Below are 16,358 nucleotides of genomic sequence, written 5' to 3' on the forward strand. Positions count from 1 at the left end.
GCTGGTGGTTCTTTTGTTGCTGCTAGTGCTCGAATACCATAGCGGGACTTTTTCTTTTCTTAGTTTTTTTCTTTTCATTTTTGATTGTGTGCATATGTGCTAACATTAGGATGTTACGTTGTTGCAGAGGATATTAATATATTTCCTTTATCAAAAAAATAAAATAACAAATCGATCACATGATGTGCCTAAAAGTAAGAGTGCAAAATATGAAATACTCCTCCGTCTAAAAATAAGGGTCTCAACTTTTTCTAGACACGGATGTATCTACAACTATAATGCGTCTAAGGTAGTAATAAAAAAGGATGGCCAGAGGTACCCTTCAATTCATTACCATACAAGGCAGAACCACAAAACATCAAGTGCACACTAAGTCGGAGCAAAAAAATCAAATTTCCCCAGCAAGATATTATTCGATGTCGTATCAGAGCCTACCCTTTTTTTTTTTTGAAGAAAGCATTTTGAAAGTTAGGGAGTTGTTCAACAGTAGCATTTGCTGCTTTGGGTCATGGCATTTGCTTTTATCTCTTTTCTTTTTCTGAAGAAACGTCACACTATTGCTTCATGACACCATCCACACACATGGGTACATCGAACTTGCCAAAAAAACGTGCAGCTAGTAGCCCTGCGTGTCGATTGATCACAGTTAGTACACTGTGATTCGAGACCCCATGAACGATTCCAGATCTTAGCAGTTGAGCGGTTCCGGTTCAGGTTGCTTAAACAGCGGGCTAATGATGCAGACACCGCCACCATCGACGCCGCAAATCAACGGTAGCTAGTGAGTTCTAGGTCCGGCCTCTCTGCGTCCTCACGGTCTCCCAACAACTCCATGTCTGCTACGTACCTAGCTACCTCTCTACATCCATGTCAATCCCCATGCAAGATCCTTGTATGTCTGATCAGGAGGAGCCATCGTAGATCACTTTTAGGCAGATGATGTGATCGATTTTGCATGGAGATTAGTTAAAGCATAAAGCTCAGGGTGGAGCAAAGGAAGCTGATCGACGAAGCTGCATGAGAGATTTGCATGGTTGTCAAACAAAGGTTCGTAGCAGGAGTTGTTGCTAATGGGATGATCTGTTAGGGAGTCCATGTCAACGACAGACAAACCTAAATGGGTCCTGCTTAGGTCAAGATATAGAGAATTTCCTGTACTAACAAGCGGGAAAGCGACGAGCTCGATCAGCATCCATGATTACATCTCACTCTGACGCTATCCTGTCTATCGCCTCTTGCTGTCCGGCTGTTTGCCACTAATTCTCGCCGTAGCCTTGAGGAATAATATACAAGTTTGCCGTGAACCGTGATACGCTGGTACGTGTGCTTGTCCTGATAAGGGTATCAAATCCACTTATGCCCAAATGATGGGTGGTTTTGGACTCCAGATACAACAGCAGCACTTCATAGGTTTCTCAAACTGTATGACAGTACGAGCAAATTAATTAACTAGCTAAGGGACTATGATGATCATATATCTTTTGGTAATAATGGGTAATGAATGAACAACCGACCATCTGGACCTTCTTTTTAGCCTTTTCTCGAGCCAAAGGAGAAACAAATCATTCCTCTCCCAAAGCAAACCTTTAGCTAGTTTTAGGCTGCGAAGAATCCAGCGAGCACCGGTGCACGTAACCTGCCGCGGTCACATGCGATGTGGTGATGCCAGCCATGGTTCGGGGCTTCAGCACCGGAGAGGAAATTTTCAGAAAGGAGAGGCAAAGGTGAGAGGCAATGAGTTGCATTGTTTTTCGTCGAGTGCACTTATTAGGTCATGGGCCAGCATGCTCAATAAGTCCACACGAATCAAGAGACATGGGAAAAGCGTGGATTGGGGCGGCAGCCTTGCAATTGTCCATGCCACCATCATCTGCTTCCCCTGCTATGACAAGAGCGGTGATGGAAAAATTAAGATACATATAGCTCTTTTTTTCTGAAATGGTTCTGCAAATGTTAGTTTGGACGTCGCTGATACTGGGTGAAGGCAACTCTTCACTAGACTAAATAACAAAACCAAACACAACATTATATAACTAGGGTCGAACGTTATGTGAAGACAACTGGACGGCATTGTGCCATGGTCAAAACATTGGAGAAATGATGAACGATCATTTCACTGCAGGAATACCACACCTGTCTGTCTCCTCCTGTGATGAGTTTTGGAGCTATGTTAGGGTAGCAACTTTGGCCTTGTCTAAACAAAGAGATTTTCTGCGGAGATCGTAGTATGGGAGTAGGTGACAGGGTCCGGAATCCGGAGCAAGACAGCTACCTGAAGCGTAATCATGCACGTTGATCTGATATAAACCAAAAAACAACCACCATTCGCTAGCAATCACCCGTCGATCGGCATAGAGCCAAATCGAGCAACTTACCACCAGAATCTGCCTTTGAAAGCAGACATAAACCAAACCAAATGGAAACAAGTATACAGACCAAAATCTCTTGGTTGCTTTGGGTACTCCCAACCTACATACTTGCGCTTATTGACGCCTTGCGGACCGATGGATGAACGCACCAGACACTGGAGGACTCTTCCTCCACCAAGTGCATAGTTGGTTCGGGCGATAGCAGCTACTCTGGCACGACCGCTAGGTCAACAGCTTGTACAGCGTCCCATCAGTTCAGCGATGGTTTTAAGTGTAAACTGGTCATACTCACCATAATTTGTCTAGTCTGTCTGTCGATGCCTTACTTCCCTGTGGTGGAGCTAGGCAAGAGTTTTTGAGAGAAAGTAAACGTATAATTGCAAACGTTCACACCACTAGAGCCATACTGAAGCAACAATAGATCTGCTCATTACTAATACCGAATAAAGTCAAGAGTTGCAAAGCATCATCCACAGCAGCAACTGAAAACATCAAAGTGCATAAACCACAGCGCACCAAAACTTTCGAAGACAACAATCTTAAACACTTATAATCTAGGAACACAGAACAGCAGGTGTGAGACTTCTGCAACCAATCACATGAACAGGTTGGGCCTCGTCGCCTTGTAGGTAGTCTTGAGCTTCCTGGTGGGGGGCCTCACCTTCTGGAAGACCAGCGGGAACTTGATCTTGGAGTTGTGGAACTGCTTGGTGTTCTCCCTCTTGCACAGCTTGAAGTCGACTGTCGCCGTCTTGATGATCTGGATGCAGGGGGAACGCACGCGGTGGCGGGAAGCCATCTCCGTGTACATCTGGTCCACGGCACCATTCAGGGTCGTGTCACGGTACTCCTTGTACATGTTGTGGTAACCGGTCCTGCTCTGGTAGCGCAGCCAGATGCCGAAGTTCTTTATGGTGGTCGGGTTCTTCTCAAAGATCTGAGAAAGATGTACAGCATACTTGTTAGAAAACAGGGGAATGGTATACACTATACAGCACTGATAATTACTGAGAAAGCAACACCTAACAAGCACAGAATAACCAGTTTAATCACTTCTAAGCAACCAATCGCCGTAAATGGCAAACAAATAGGATTAGTTGGCATTTTCTTCAAGAGAAATAGTCATGCTAGGCAGCATTCTATAGAACAGAGCCACATTAATTAATTAAATAAAATTGTTGCTGATGAATTTTTGAACAATAGTAGCAACTAATAGCGGTAAACAGTTGGTGACTCTAAAATTCTAGTCTAAACAAACAAAAATAACAACATAGTGCCTAAACAAGAACATAAAGGCTTTCTCAAGGGTGCAGACCATGCAAGTCACAGTAATTATGGACAAGAAGTTAAAGAACATAGGATACTACTATCTGTCAGTTTGCATTGATGTCGTGACCAGCTTTATAAGATACACGTATCTAATTTTATTCAACAAGAGCATGTACCAATCTGTTCTCAGCCAACTCTAAACCTAGCCTCCCTACCATCCAAACTGACCCAGTGATCTTCATGACCGTACATACATATCTTGAACTGTATGGTCCCAACAAATGGTATCAGAGCTCACAATGCTGTTGCACTTGACTCTGTGTTACTTTAGGTGGGCCTGCATCTGATCATTATGAACTCAACAAAAAAGATATCCCAAAGATATCAAGTGCAACAGACATCATCAGCTTTGATACCAAGTTGTCAGAAACATCAGTTCAGGACAGGTACATACTGCTGCAAAGATGACTGGGACAACTCGAATGAGAAGGAAGGGATATATCATATATGAAATATTGGCATGACAGAGAACCAGGAATGGATTGTCATCTTCCTTGCTTAATGAAAATAGATGTGCATACAGAGCTAACGACTCTTTAAGACTGGAAGTGGAACTTCAAACATTACAAACTAAAACTAAAGAGGTGGCTAACAGATATAGAAGTTACTATGTTAGTTCTTTAATGAAAATGGTACAGTTGGCCATAGTAGAATGTCCCCTTGCTGTTTCAGCTCCACTTGTATGGGCACCCAATGGGGCTGATACCAATGTACATGATCTACTATGGATCCACCAAGTACCCTATCTCAGCAATAACACAGAACACACCAAGTGATCTTGCTAACTATATGTTTGATTTGATGTCATGACCAGACCAGCTCTATAGAAGCTAGGCACATCTATTTTTATTGACAAGAACATTTACAAATCTATTCTCAGCCAGTTCAATCTAGCCTCCCTACCAGCCAAGCTGACCCAGTGATATTCATGACTGTACATACACATCATGAAATGTATGAGCGTTACAGTTGGTATCAGAGCTTACGATGTCATTGCACTTTTAACATTGTACTTGTCGTGGCCCAGCATCTGGCCACTAAGATATCCCACAAATAAGATAGCCCAATGGTGTCAAGTGCGAATGATCCCGTAAGCTTTGATGCCAAGCTGTCACGGACATCAGTTCATGACGGGTACATACTGCTGAGAAGATGGCTGGGACAGCTCGAATGACAGGGAAGAATTGGCATGACAGGGAACAGGAATAGATTGATATTTTCTTGTGCAATGAAAATCAATGTGCATACAGAGCTAACAGTTCTAAAACTGGGGGTGGAACTTCAACATTACCAACTAATCCTAAAAGATGGCTAACAGCTCTTATGTTGTAATGTACTCTCCTCTGATTTACATGCATATGTAGAAGCTACTCTGTCAGTATATTTATAAACTCAACTTACATTGGCACCAAATGAGGCTGATACCAACATATGTAATCAAATCCACAAAATATCCTATTTCACCATAAACTTACACATACAGATGAGGCCGAGAGAACCTAAACAGCAAAGCACAGACTGCCAAACGCTACACAGCAATCCAGCACACCAAACATCTTCCCAGAGTAAAAATCTGATCTATTGCACTAGCACGACATCTAGTCCGAGCCAACAGTGTAAAGTTTCATTCACGGATTATGGTATCTGGGTAATACCTCGTTGATGGCGAGCATCTGTCCATTGGCCTTCTTCACCTTCTTGAGCTTCCTCAGGAAGTACCTGGGTGCAAACACACAAGCTCCATGAGACCACAGATCAAAACGGCACAAAACGAAGATTCATGGCTCTGTCACTGCGGTTCGGGAGGGAGACTGACCAGAACTTGGACTTGGCGCGGACCTCGTTGGTGGCCCAGAGCTTCATGCGATAGATCTTGGGCTGCTCATCGCCGGGGGTCGGCAGCGCGCGACCCACCACCTGGTACTGGTGGAACTGCGCGCATGAACAAACACAGAGATCAGACACACCGTCAAACATCGAAGGCGCGGTAACAGGAAGGCGGCGGCGGCGGCGCCGGGGAGAAGCTTACCCTGTGGGCGACCATTTTGGCGAGCTCTGGAGACCGGCGGCGGAGGAGACCTAAACCTAAGGACGAGATGGCGGCGACGGGGGAGGAGCCGGAAGCAGAGGTCTATTTATCTTTGGCGGACGAGGAACCCTAACGGGCCGTGCTTTATGGGCTTTATTACCACTCTCATTCGTTGGCATCCGGTGGGCCGGCCCAATTAGGCATTCTCTCATGTATAAATGGGCTGTTATTATCTGCGTGTGTTAATAGTTAGTTTCTGTTGGTCATGTTTTTCCTAATTAGCTAGCGTTTGTCAGTTGCTTATAGAACTTGTTTACCCTCGTTTCCTTTTTAAGAATATAATGTCCCATGAAATTTGGTTAAACGAGGCACACAAAAGATGAAATTTGGGTAAACAACTATAGGAACTATTGTGAACTCGATCCCATACGTAAGTGCTGAACTTGAAACGTAGGATTCTTTTATTACAAAGTAGAAATACCCAACATAGATACAAGAGGACATCCCATAATCCATGCAGCTCCACTCTTTAATGTACAGATACGTATACATGATACTCATACATGAAACACAACCAGCTAAGTAACTGGGAACTGACAAAGATAATTTTACGGTAACAGCTGCCAATGCCAAGACCTGGTTGGCAATTCACCAATCTTCGTGTTTCGCTAATCCAAGGAGCATAACAATTGCCGCAATTACAGCCTGTTTGAACGATAAAGAATATATCAGCGCAAAGTTAGTCAAGTATTAGAAGAAAAAGGAATTCATTTAGCTCGTAATTTGCTATTCTAAAAGTTTCTGTGCTAGTACTTGCAATGCTAAACTTGTACAGTTAACATCTACTTTATTGAAAGAGTGTTTGCAGATTCCAAGCAGCATCTGAGCATATGCCTTTCAGCTGTTTTTTTTTAGTTAACGTACTGGTCGACCCGACATAACTTCTTCCGTATAGTAAGTGAAATCAAAATAGTACAGCGGCATAGTATCGTATTGTGTAACTGTATCGGAAATGTAACTTACAGCGATAGTGCAGGCTACATATCCTGGTTTCTCTCTGTGGTCATGCACCCGGACACATATGAGAATAAAAGCCCCAACGTACCATGGAATGGCAGCAAGGAAGAACCCGGCAATGAACCTTTGTTTCAGCAAGATAATGGAACTTCGTGAGTAGGCTGGTTTAATTTTACTAGAAAGTAAGGTAAAATAGCAAGTGTACAGAGGCACTCACAGAAGCCAGCCCATGCCGAGTCCACAGCACGGAAGGCGATGCATTCTCACGGGTCTTCCTTCAGCAACAGGCCCATAACCTGAGACAGCAGAAAGAGGATGGTCATACGGCATGGATGTCTATTTTTCAGCCTTGGGTCCATTTGTTTGTTATTTTGTGAGTCTTAAGAACATACTTGTTTTCCTTTTCCCCAGGGTAATCAATGCAAATAGGATTTGAAGTTATATATCTAGGTTTGCTTCTAGAGGTATAAGGTAACCGACAGATGAATAGCAATAGGCTTTGAAATATTGTCTTCGGGCTAGTGAATTCAGCTATCGACTTTGTTGAATTATATGTATTTGCAACCACCCAAAATGTGCTTCGAAGTAACGATCCACACCTCAACTGCTGCTACAAGTACTAACCAAAATTACCAAAAGTTAGCAGTACCTAGAGGACTACACAGCATGTACCAATTTGTAGCTTCAGTTTAAACATCAGTTATCCCTTTTTAGCTCAGAGTCCATGTGGCGAGGTGCTGAATTTGATTCGCCTACACCTAGCGTCCATTCACCAGAGTATAAATTTGAGCACTCTATGATTTTCTATCCGATGAGAAAAAAGGTGAGTGTTATAAACTTAGAATTAGGATCACGCACGCAAGTTAGGATCAGACACTTTCCGGTCATTCAGAGACAACCGTGAGATTCTGCATCCACGCGACACGGATGGAATCTCCGAGGAGAGCGTAACTGCTCTACGGATCACCAAAACCTCGAATTGCAAGAATTCCCCATTTCCCAACTACAACTAAGCACGGAAGGTAGTTCTAGTGAGAGACGGACGGTACCTGAACCTGGCACGGCTTGGTACCCCTGCGCGTGGTACGGCTCGGCGTGCGCGTAGGGCTGCTGCTGGTTGTGGTAGCCGCCGCCGAATCCGGGAGGCGGCGCGGGCTGGGGGTAGCCGACGGGCGGGGGGTGGAAGGTGCCGTACTGGTACTGGGCGGGGGCCTGGCCCCGCAGGTGCGGCGGCTCCGACGTCGGGAGCGGGCCGGAGGAGGCGTGGCCCATCGTCTTGCCGCCGCCGCCGGCGCCGGCCTCCGGGTCGTCCTGGCCGCCTCCCATGGTGAGCGTCGATCGGTTGACCTTTGACTTGGACGACGTTCCGTGCCGACGGAGGAGGTGTGTGATTGTGTGAAGCTGGCTGTGACAGAGAGAGGCAGGCAGAGTGATGAGCAGAACAAGTGGGTCCCTTTTGGGCCGGTGGTAGTTGCGCCTGATAAGATATGGGCCCCCGATAGCTGCCGCACCATGGAAAGATGGAGTCTATGTAGATACACTAATTCTGCTAAAAAAAATGTACATACACTAATGCTCCACTTTTTCCATAAAAAGATGTAATAACTACTTTCAAGGAAGTATAAAAGAATTGGCTATCAAAAAAGAGTATTGTAAGTATAAAAGATGTATCACGTTTCTCGTAACAGAAAAAAGGCATTCGAACTATAAGTCTATAATACATCGGGAGATGGAGAAGGCGGCGGGTTGGTATTCATTGTAAAAAATTGTTCTCAACACAATATATGAAGAATTGCTAGGATTGTGTTTTAGTCGAGCATTGGGTGGAGAGGTAGATTCACGTTGTCGAGCCTTTTTCTCCCACGCAGCCTTCTTGGTTTGCATTCTTTTTGAGGGCCCTTCTTGGTTTTCCTGAGTCGAGCGTTGTTGTTGTTGCTGCTGCCTGGATCTGGTGCCTATGGGATGCCCCACATCAAGTGACCAAGTCGCGGGCCCTAGAATCAAGGAAAAAATAAACATATGGGAGCAGTGCAAGGCAGGGGTGCGAATATGCTTGGACGGACTAGCGGTTTGCTTTACTTTTATTCTGTGTACAAGATGATAGCCTGTAGGGCTTTCGGTCATGCTCGATGGACCATAGAAGTATAGCGGAGAGACATGATCGAATCTTCGGTATTCATATGAATACACGTGAATACCCATGGTGCCGCCACTGCTTGGGCAGTGCTTTGACCTATATGGGTGGAGGTGGTTGTTCACCAAATACTCTGATTCCAATAACTTTCTCATATCGACATTATTTCTTTAGCTATTACTGGCATGCTATAAGTATTGGTAGCACTGAAGATTATGTCATAATAAGGGATAAGGATGTAATTTGCTTCACAATGATTGGCTAGGTATTATGTTAAGAGTTAGAGTCTTCAAGAGTGGTCGCGGAGGAGCGCCCACAAGCTTGAGCCATAACACTATTGGCACTAGCTTGACTTGACTTTGTACCGTCTTCCGTTGCAATCTTCAAAAGCCATCGGATAATTGTAGCTTGTTTAGGCATTTGTGCTTGTTATTGGTTGTTTTCATTTTCTCTATATTCTTGCTCTCATTCATGTAATTGTTTCCCTCATATCGACCATATGTGAAATACATTCGCGTGTTTTCTCTAGACTAGACAAACCTTGTTTGCCTTTCCACCTCCTAGACCTCCTCCACTACATAGTTCACACTACTCTAGTATTTCTCCGTCTCTTTTGCTCCGCTGACTCTCTTTGCTGATGTTCTACCTAACATTTAGCGTGTGCATGTCATTATGTTTTCATATACTCACATAGTTCTGCAAATGTTTCACGATTGTTTTCTTCAAATGTTTCACGGTTGATGGAGGTACTTACACGGTCATTATGTAGGTATGAGCACACGTTTCAAAAGCAAACATGCTTCACATTTTACATAGAAGTTGAAGAATATGCTCAACAAAGCATGCATAATGTCGAGCACCATATGTTGAATCTTGGTCCATTTATATCAAGTTGTTCGATATTTTTCTTCTCAAAAGAATTGGTCACGATTTTATTTCTTGAATCTTGTGCAATCTCTGCATTTGGCACATAATACTATATAGTTGTGTGCATCAAGCGTCTAGTAGTGGTGGTTCGAGTCTTCGTGGCGATGAGGAATTGACTTGGCGATTCGTGACTTGCAGCAGTGGTACCGTAAGAGGGGGCGATAACACAAGAGAAATTCAAATTCTTACATTTCAGGCTGTAAATCCAAGGTTTGGCTTTAATTGGTTGTGCCTAGCAATGACTTTGTTGAAGACCCTGTTTTGTCAGGAGGACTTTCTCCAAGGTGAAAAACTACGATCCATGATCGAGCGACGACGACGCTTGTGCACTATGCCCTTTTGAAGCGTCGTTTTTGGAGAAGCTGGACTTCTGATGCTGTCTTGGTGGTGTTAGTCAACTGTTACTAAAAGGAATAGATCATTTTAGTGGGACTTTTCTTTATTGTAATTTTTTGGATAGTGTGCATCCGTAATACCTCTAGGGCAATGCATTATTGCAGAAGATGAGTGTAATTAGTTTCTTCGCGATATTAATATATGTTCTTTGTAAAAAAACACAAAACAAAAATCGGTACAAGAATTTGAATTTAGAGTGAGCACACTGCACTCATGTCTCCACCGTTCTTGAGTATTCGTCGCAAATTTTCCTCCTCTAATCCAGAGCGGGTCGTGCGTCCAGACACAGAAACCTCAAACATTCTTCTGCTCCAACCTCCCTCCCCAAGCCACCTGCGAACGTGCAATCTGTATATTTTACCAGTGCACGCACGTATCATGGTCAGTTCCTGCACCGGGAAGCATCCCATCGCGTGGAAATTTTCAGGCAGAAGCCCCCGAACCAATGAACGTACGTGTGATGGATCGAACGCGATTTCCTCCACAAATTCAGAGCTTCAAGCTTACAGCTTCAGCGAAGTGCTTCCAACTCAACATGATTAAACATAATGAAACTAACTAAACTGACTTCTCGCTCAAGCTGATAGACAAATAAACTAAACGTATTGTACGGTACAGAATCAAAGAGAAGCAATGCAACTTGATGGCAGTCTTCCATGCATATGTGTCCCAGACGAAGAAGAGCAAGAAGAAGAAGAAAACAATGTTCACGTTGAGTGATTTTGTCAGGGCATTTGACTTGTGAGGCAAGGATGAACTATATAATTTTGTACAAATCATGATCGAGCGCGTTCAGAGATAAGAGTAAGACTTACGTAGAGAGGTATATCGATGTGAACGCAAATACAATGATGGAAACAAGTGGCTGTACATTGCATGGCTTGCGAAGCACATCAAGCAGCGGGATTCAGGGAAGAAAACCAAACCTCTTTCCGTGCTGTGTTGGTTCTGTTGATCAGTTGATGTCTTGATGACCCAATCATTAGCAGGTTTCCTTGGCAATGAAGAGAATCAGTACTTGATTAATCGAGGCCCGGGGGCTTGTTGTTTTGGAGAATCGATGTGGATGTTGTATGGCAATACAATAGTTTAGTAGAAATGTACAATACATGACTGACGGAACACTATAATATTTGCAGTCAAATTCTCTTCAGAGTTCAGATGACCAGGTAACAGCAGCGGTATTCAGTTGTAACCTCAACCGCACCGAATTGCATCAAACTTATAAACTGAGACTAGCAGTATACATAAGCTCAAAGTGTAGGATACTAGTTTCTTTTGCTATGGAAATATGTTATTGGTTTTAGCTAGAACAAATAATGCAACTGTGAGTCAGACCTGTGGGCACAGAAAAACAGCAGCTGAGTGAGCTGAAGCTGACCTTGCATAACATGGCATCCATGCGTTTAGTCAACCCTGTAGCGGAAAAGAAAGCATATCCCGTGCAAAAGATACCATGCACGTAGGAACGTCGCTGAATTCGTGCAGAGATCTTGCGCGGCGCGGCGGCTGCGGTGACTGAATTCCGTTTGAATTTACTCGTTCTGCATTGCATCCCAGCTAAGCTTCTTCGAGCTAGCTTCACAGTGCGGCCACGCTCTGACTTGCATCGTCGGGAATCGCCAACTACCAGCCAGCCATCCCGGCCGTGTCAGCCATGACACCACGAGCTCGGCCGATCGTCCAGACGTATATAAGCCCCTGTGCACCGCACACAATTCTCTTCTTCCCTTGATCACAAAAGGAATTAATTCAAGATTACTGCTCCACAATCAAGGGAGTCATGGCGATCGGAGCACCAGGGTCGTCGCACCAGCCACCGCGCGACGCAAGCAACATCCTGGAGAATGTGTGGGCGACCATCATTGCGGAGACGCCGTCAGGGTGCACGCAGACGCCAGCATCGTCGACTGCGGCGCTGTCGACATCGTCGGGTGATCAGGCCGGCGCGGACATCCTTCGGCGGCTGCCCAGCCTGGGCAGGTGGATCTCCATGGGAGCCGACGAGTGGGACGAGCTCCTCAACCTAGCCGCGGCGCCGTCCCACGACGACGAGCAGCCCCCGCTGGTGCCGGCCTCGCCTGGAGGTGAAGCGCAGAGCACCACCAGCAAGGCGCCGTCGTCCAGGAGCTACAGAGGGGTGCGGCGGCGGCCGTGGGGCAAGTTCGCGGCGGAGATCCGGGACACGCGAAGGAGGGGCGCGCGGGTGTGGCTGGGCACCTTCGCCACGGCGGACGAGGCCGCCATGGCATACGACGTGGCGGCGCTGCGCATGCGCGGGCCACGCGCGCACCTCAACTTCCCGCTGGAGACCGTGCAGCGCCGCCTGGAGCGCGACGAGCAACTCCTGGCTGCCGGCTCAGACGGCCACCAGGCCACCAGCCGCGCGCGCCGCAAGAGGAGGAGGATGAGCGGTGCTGCCGCCACCGATTATGCAAGAACCGTCGACGCTGGGGCGGCTGGAAGCTCCGACATGCAGATGGTGTCGTTCGCCGGCTCGGGGAGAGATCACGGGACAACAGTGCAGGGTCGATACGTGATGATGAGCGGTGATGTAGGAGCTGCAAATCGGGTGATGGAGTTGGAGGAGATTGGTAGCGAGTATTGGGACTACCTGTTCCCGCCTATCGTGTAGGGCCGGGATGGTGATCAATTTGTAGAGTTAACTATATGGTTGTGTTTGTGTGTGTGGATGACAGTAGATAGCAATTAGCTAGCTGCATTGATCTCCCTGCTGATTTAATCTCAGTTTCAGTAGTAATTCGTATGCATAAAGATGCGTGATATGATTGATTGTAAAGTACTGAATTAGTGTATGTATACAGAAAGTGCAAAATTAAGGATGGATACATAGCTCAATCAAAACAATAGAAAATAGATTGCACCCTTACGCATTCGTATTTATATTCTTTTAGCCGCCAACCAAACTGGTTGAACATACCTCGTGCAACCATCTTGAAATAGTTGCGCCCAAAGTTCAAAAGCACACACATTTCTGAAGGGTGAAGAAAAGACCATGTATATATCAGATGCCTAGTCTTTAGGATAACTTCTGCAAAAATGGTCAGTACCAAGTTTGTATTTCCCTTCGTGACCCTTTTTTAAGTCTTTCTTCAAGGAAGTGACTTGAATCTTGAGTTATTTGATTTCTTCTATATGGTTAGTAACAACACAAATACTAGAGGAAGTAGAGACTTTATTGTTAGAGTAACAATGCATGGAAGATAATTCATCACAAGATTTTGCACTACTATGAGTGGATGAATTAATAGGACTAGCACATGACAATATAGAATTTTGAGAAATAGTGCTAGTGTCCACATGAAGCTCACAAGATGTTATCTTTGACATGATAGCCTCATGATCTAACTTTAGCTTCTCATGGAAGACTAGAAGTTCATCATGAGAGCTAGAGAGCTTTCCATGACTTTCTTCCAATTTCCCATAATTGCTAGTTAGCAATTTAAGTTGAGCCCTTAGCTTAACATTCTCCTTTAATATAGATGCTTCACAAGATGTAGAGTTAGTAGCACAAGCATCATCATTAATAGCAATAGGAGAAGCCAAGTTGGCATGCTCTTTTAGATAAGAAGCTTTAAGTTGCTCATGTGACTCGGTGAGTTTGGTGAGCGCATTCTTGATGACCCACAAGTATAGGTGTTATCACCAGAATTTGACCGGATCAGAGGTGGGCCGCGATTAAGATGGGCTTGAAGAATATACACGGAAGATATACATGAATCGGCCTTGTATACAAAGTTTGGGCTAGTTTGCCCGTGTATCTGTAAATATAGTAGGATACGTGTCGGTTAGATAGAATTTGGCTCGTGCACGGTTGGGATTATTCCCACGTTAGAAAGTCTACGGACTATAAATATGTATCTAGGGTTATTGAGAAAGACAACAATCACGTTCATCACAAACCAATCTAGGCGCATCGCCAACCCCTTGTTTCGAGGGTTTCTTCCGGGTAAGTATCATGCTGCCTAGATCGCATCTTGCGATCTAGGCAATATACGTTTATTCGTTGTTCATGCGTTGCTCGTGCTGAAGCTTTGTTGATGGCGAGCAACGTAGTTATCATAGATGTGTTAGGGTTAGCATTGCTTCATCGTGTCACATGCTTTTGTCCATGCAACCCTTAGACGTCTAGCCGCCCTTACACCTATCTTAGGTGTAAGGGCGACACCTCGCTTGATCTTTGTTTAGTAGATCCGATCCGTTATGATTGCTCCTTGTTCTTCAAAGATTAGTTTAATATCTGCATAGTTAGGCCTTGCAAACAGGTTGAAGGATCCAGTAGCACGTAGGGTGTAGTTTGTTAGACCTAGATAAGATGTTCCGGGGATCAACTTCATGTTGGTTTTTAGGCCTTGTCTAGGGTTGGTTTATTATCACCGTGCGTGGCTGCCAGGCTCAGTCACGCGTAGGATGTTCCGATTATGTGGTGAAACCCTAAATCGTCGTAGGTCGTTTTAGCTTTATATTGATCAAGCAGGACCACCATGTGATCGTAGACCTCATACGAATCATGGGTGGATCGGCTCCTTGAGCCGATTCACAGGACAACTCGAGAGCCGATCGAGGCTCGTATTTAATTTACGTGTATGCCATGCGAGGAAACTAAGCGAAGAAAATCCATCACCTTCACGACCGGGTATAGGTCGGGTGGCACGCCCTTGCACCAGCATCGGACGTGCGTGCCGAGGCTTTGCGGGCCGTCGCTCGAGGGACCAGGGCAAGCCGCAGTTCTGGGAGCCTCCCGGCTCTACTGTGTTGCCCGTCGTTGCTCGCCGGTGGGTTTCTGACCGCAACACATTCTGGCACGCTCGATGGGACCGTCTTCGACATCAACTGCATCGCCATCTACATCTGAGATGGCGGAAGGTACTCCAGTCACGTACGAAGATCTGACTGAGGAGCTCAAGAAGAAGTATGACGAGGTCAAAGCTACCCTCGAAGCCGACCTCATCGGCTCTTTCCAGAGGACCCGCTCACACGGCATTAGGTGGAAAGGGTTCTCACCGAAGGCGCGCTCGATGGAGTGGACCTGTCTACCCCTTCGGAAGAACGCACCGGGTCTCGCGTCGGGAGATTAACTTCATGGTAGCTCATTCACTGCACCGCCATTCTGAGAGCCTGGTGAACACTTTGGAGCGTGTCGCCCTTCGGGTGATCCAGGAAATCATGAGGCATCAGTACTCTCCGTCAGGACCTCCTCTAGGGACTCACCAAGGAGAGATACCACTCCAGTCCCGACCGCCGCTGCCGTTCGCGTTGGCAGCACCAGAAGTGCCGAGATCACCGACATTCGTCGTCTACAAGATCGGTGGTGACCCTAGTGATTACCAGTTCTTGTATGAGGCGCCTAAGGAGATCCCTCACGGGTACACGTGCACATACGTGCCGGACTCGCGATGATCGGGCGCTCACGAACCGGACCGCAACAGCGAGGGACTTCGGAACGGCGGGGAGGAGCTTCGGATCGGATCTTGAGAAGCGGACGTGGCTAGCTAAGCATGCCACTCCGACGAACCTCCGAGCTCAACTCCTGCAGCTGGCTCGGATCGTGAGAAGCGGACGTGGCTAGCTAAGTATGCCACTCCAACAAACCTCCAAAGCTCAACTCCTACGGCTAGCTCGGAGCTTGAGAAGCAAGCGTGGCCGGCTAAGTACGCCACTCCGGCGAATCTTCGGGGCTCGACTCCTGCAGCCAGCACCGCGGATCAGATCGGTACAATCTTGAGAGACCGGTTCGGCATGGTGCCGAAAAGGAGGGAAATCGGCTATTCCAAGCCGTACCCCAACGAGTACGATTTGATCCCACTACCACCCAAATATCGGCTCCCTGAATTCTCCAAGTTTAGTGGGTTAGATGGCTCCGAGTTCAATCGAGCATGTGAGCCGATATTTGGCGCAGCTGGGCACGATCTCAGCATCGGATGAACTACGTGTGAGGTTCTTCGCACGGCCCCTCACGGGATCGGCTTTCGGGTGGTACACATCGCTGCCACCGGACTCAATCCGGACTTGGAAGCGGTTGGAAGAACAGTTCCACATGCGGTATCACTCGGAGGCTTCCGAGGCTGGCATTGCCGATCTAGCACAAGTACGACAGAAGCGCGGAGAAACAGTGTCAGAATACATCCAGCGCTTC

General features: G+C 46.2%; 2 protein-coding genes across 2 annotated transcripts; both read right to left on the bottom strand.

Moving 5' to 3' along the window:
• Window positions 1–2,776: 2,776 nt before the first annotated feature.
• Window positions 2,777–5,821, bottom strand: LOC124707121 (60S ribosomal protein L18a-2). The gene is made up of 4 exons (XM_047238780.1): window positions 5,728–5,821; window positions 5,515–5,630; window positions 5,354–5,417; window positions 2,777–3,306 (listed from the first exon to the last, which is right to left on the bottom strand). Exons 1-4 carry the CDS (start codon window positions 5,740–5,742, stop codon window positions 2,965–2,967), a joined length of 537 nt encoding a protein of 178 aa, XP_047094736.1. The 5' UTR covers window positions 5,743–5,821; the 3' UTR covers window positions 2,777–2,964.
• Window positions 5,822–6,165: 344 nt separating this feature from the next.
• On the bottom strand, window positions 6,166–8,130 carry LOC124707122 (60S ribosomal protein L18a-like protein). The gene is made up of 4 exons (XM_047238781.1): window positions 7,794–8,130; window positions 6,962–7,040; window positions 6,751–6,868; window positions 6,166–6,432 (listed from the first exon to the last, which is right to left on the bottom strand). The coding sequence occupies exons 1-4, from the start codon at window positions 8,068–8,070 to the stop codon at window positions 6,376–6,378; spliced, it is 531 nt and encodes a 176-aa protein (XP_047094737.1). The 5' UTR covers window positions 8,071–8,130; the 3' UTR covers window positions 6,166–6,375.
• Window positions 8,131–16,358: the final 8,228 nt, after the last annotated feature.

Source organism: Lolium rigidum, chromosome 4 (assembly GCF_022539505.1).
Source record: "Lolium rigidum isolate FL_2022 chromosome 4, APGP_CSIRO_Lrig_0.1, whole genome shotgun sequence".
Taxonomy (NCBI): domain Eukaryota; kingdom Viridiplantae; phylum Streptophyta; class Magnoliopsida; order Poales; family Poaceae; genus Lolium; species Lolium rigidum.

What these genes read in the sequence shown, in the direction of transcription:
- LOC124707121 (XM_047238780.1), bottom strand. An exon ending in CGCGCCAAGTCCAAGTTCTG is followed by an intron (nt 5,418 to 5,514) that starts GTCAGTCTCCCT and finishes GTTTGCACCCAG; the next exon opens with GTACTTCCTGAGGAAGCTCA. An exon ending in AGATGCTCGCCATCAACGAG is followed by an intron (nt 3,307 to 5,353) that starts GTATTACCCAGA and finishes CATCTTTCTCAG; the next exon opens with ATCTTTGAGAAGAACCCGAC.
- LOC124707122 (XM_047238781.1), bottom strand. Translation starts at nt 8,070, where the DNA reads ATGGGAGGCGGCCAGGACGACCCGGAGGCCGGCGCCGGCGGCGGCGGC. An exon ending in CCAAGCCGTGCCAGGTTCAG is followed by an intron (nt 7,041 to 7,793) that starts GTACCGTCCGTC and finishes CTGCTGTCTCAG; the next exon opens with GTTATGGGCCTGTTGCTGAA. An exon ending in CTCGGCATGGGCTGGCTTCT is followed by an intron (nt 6,869 to 6,961) that starts GTGAGTGCCTCT and finishes GCTGAAACAAAG; the next exon opens with GTTCATTGCCGGGTTCTTCC.